A 1,186-nucleotide genomic window follows, 5' to 3' on the forward strand; every position below is an offset into this window, starting at 1 on the left:
CCATTCGGAAAAAAGCCTCCCATTGGGAAACAGCAAGCCATTACTTGGGCCCCCCCCCTGGTGAAAACCCAGCCTCCCGCTTGGGCAACCAGGACCCATCGCCAGCTTGAAATCCCGTTGGGCCCAAAATGCTTTTAAACTGCCCGTGGGGGCCGACTCGTCCCCACCTGACACGCAAAATTCCCCAACCCGGCTTCTTCACAACTTCCGAGCTTTCGACCTGTGCCACCCACCCATCCAAAAGCACAGCTCCACGGCATCAGGAGGCCTCAGCCGGCTGAACAGACTCTCCCAAAGGCAACAGCCAAGGCCGTCCCGGGTCAGTTTCCCCTTCTGCCCAGGGTGCAGGTTCCCCAGGAACAAGGGCCCCTTGCTTCCTAGTCAGTCAAGCTCCCCTCGCATACGGCATCCCCGGGATAAATGGGCCCACCATGCTCCAGCATGATAATCTTCCTGACCACTCGTGGAACCTCGAACTCCCTCCGGCCCCGCAAATCCGCACATCCCCAGGCCCCCTTGAATCTTCTTTGCCACCAACCCAACCCCCTCCCATCCCAAAGCGGAAAATCGTCGATTAGTTTGTTCCCCAACCCCGGCCCCTCGACATTTCCCTGGACCCCCCGTCGGAAAGGGCCTCCAATCTTTGCCACCGTAAGGTTTAAGCGCGGCCTCAAGCCTGGGTTCCCCCTCTCAGCTTCCAGCTTCTCAAGGCATTCATCCCTGCTAATTGACTTTGCTCCCAGGGTTTCACCCTCATTACCGCCCCCCGCCCCGGCCCTTAGCCACAAAAGGGGGCCAGAACTTCGGCGAAATGACCTATACCCGGGCCCCGGCTCCGTATGGCCCCCTCCCCCGCCCTATCCCCACCTCCCTGCACATTTCTCAAACTCATGCCATCAGCAAGTGACTGCTGCCCCCGACGCCGCCGACCCGCGGGCCCCGCCGCCGCCCTGGCGCCCCTAGGGGCCCCACTGGCCCTCCACGGGCCCGCACTTGCCGAAATCACACCGAACAATCCTTATACTTCCAACCTAGTCCTTTTCCTTTCATTTGTAACTTGGATTTTGTTTTTGTTTTTTTTGTGCCTATGATTGTTAGTTACTTTGTTATGTGTTGTTTATATGTTTATGTATATATAGTTTGTCTCTCTATCTGTATTTCGATGTATATTTTCAGCCTCTGGCTG

The 1,186-nt window shown here is 57.1% G+C and overlaps 1 protein-coding gene across 1 annotated transcript; it reads left to right on the forward strand.

Annotated features, from left to right (window-relative positions):
• Positions 1–441: 441 nt before the first annotated feature.
• Positions 442–963, forward strand: LOC119595260 (WAS/WASL-interacting protein family member 2-like). Its single transcript, XM_037944420.1, has one exon. The coding sequence runs from the start codon at positions 442–444 to the stop codon at positions 961–963; it is 522 nt and encodes a 173-aa protein (XP_037800348.1).
• Positions 964–1,186: the final 223 nt, after the last annotated feature.

The sequence above is a fragment of the Penaeus monodon genome, chromosome 35, assembly GCF_015228065.2.
Source record: "Penaeus monodon isolate SGIC_2016 chromosome 35, NSTDA_Pmon_1, whole genome shotgun sequence".
NCBI classification, from domain to species: Eukaryota; Metazoa; Arthropoda; class Malacostraca; order Decapoda; family Penaeidae; genus Penaeus; species Penaeus monodon.

Coding starts and splice junctions, on each gene's coding strand:
- LOC119595260 (XM_037944420.1), top strand. CDS start 442: ATGATAATCTTCCTGACCACTCGTGGAACCTCGAACTCCCTCCGGCCC.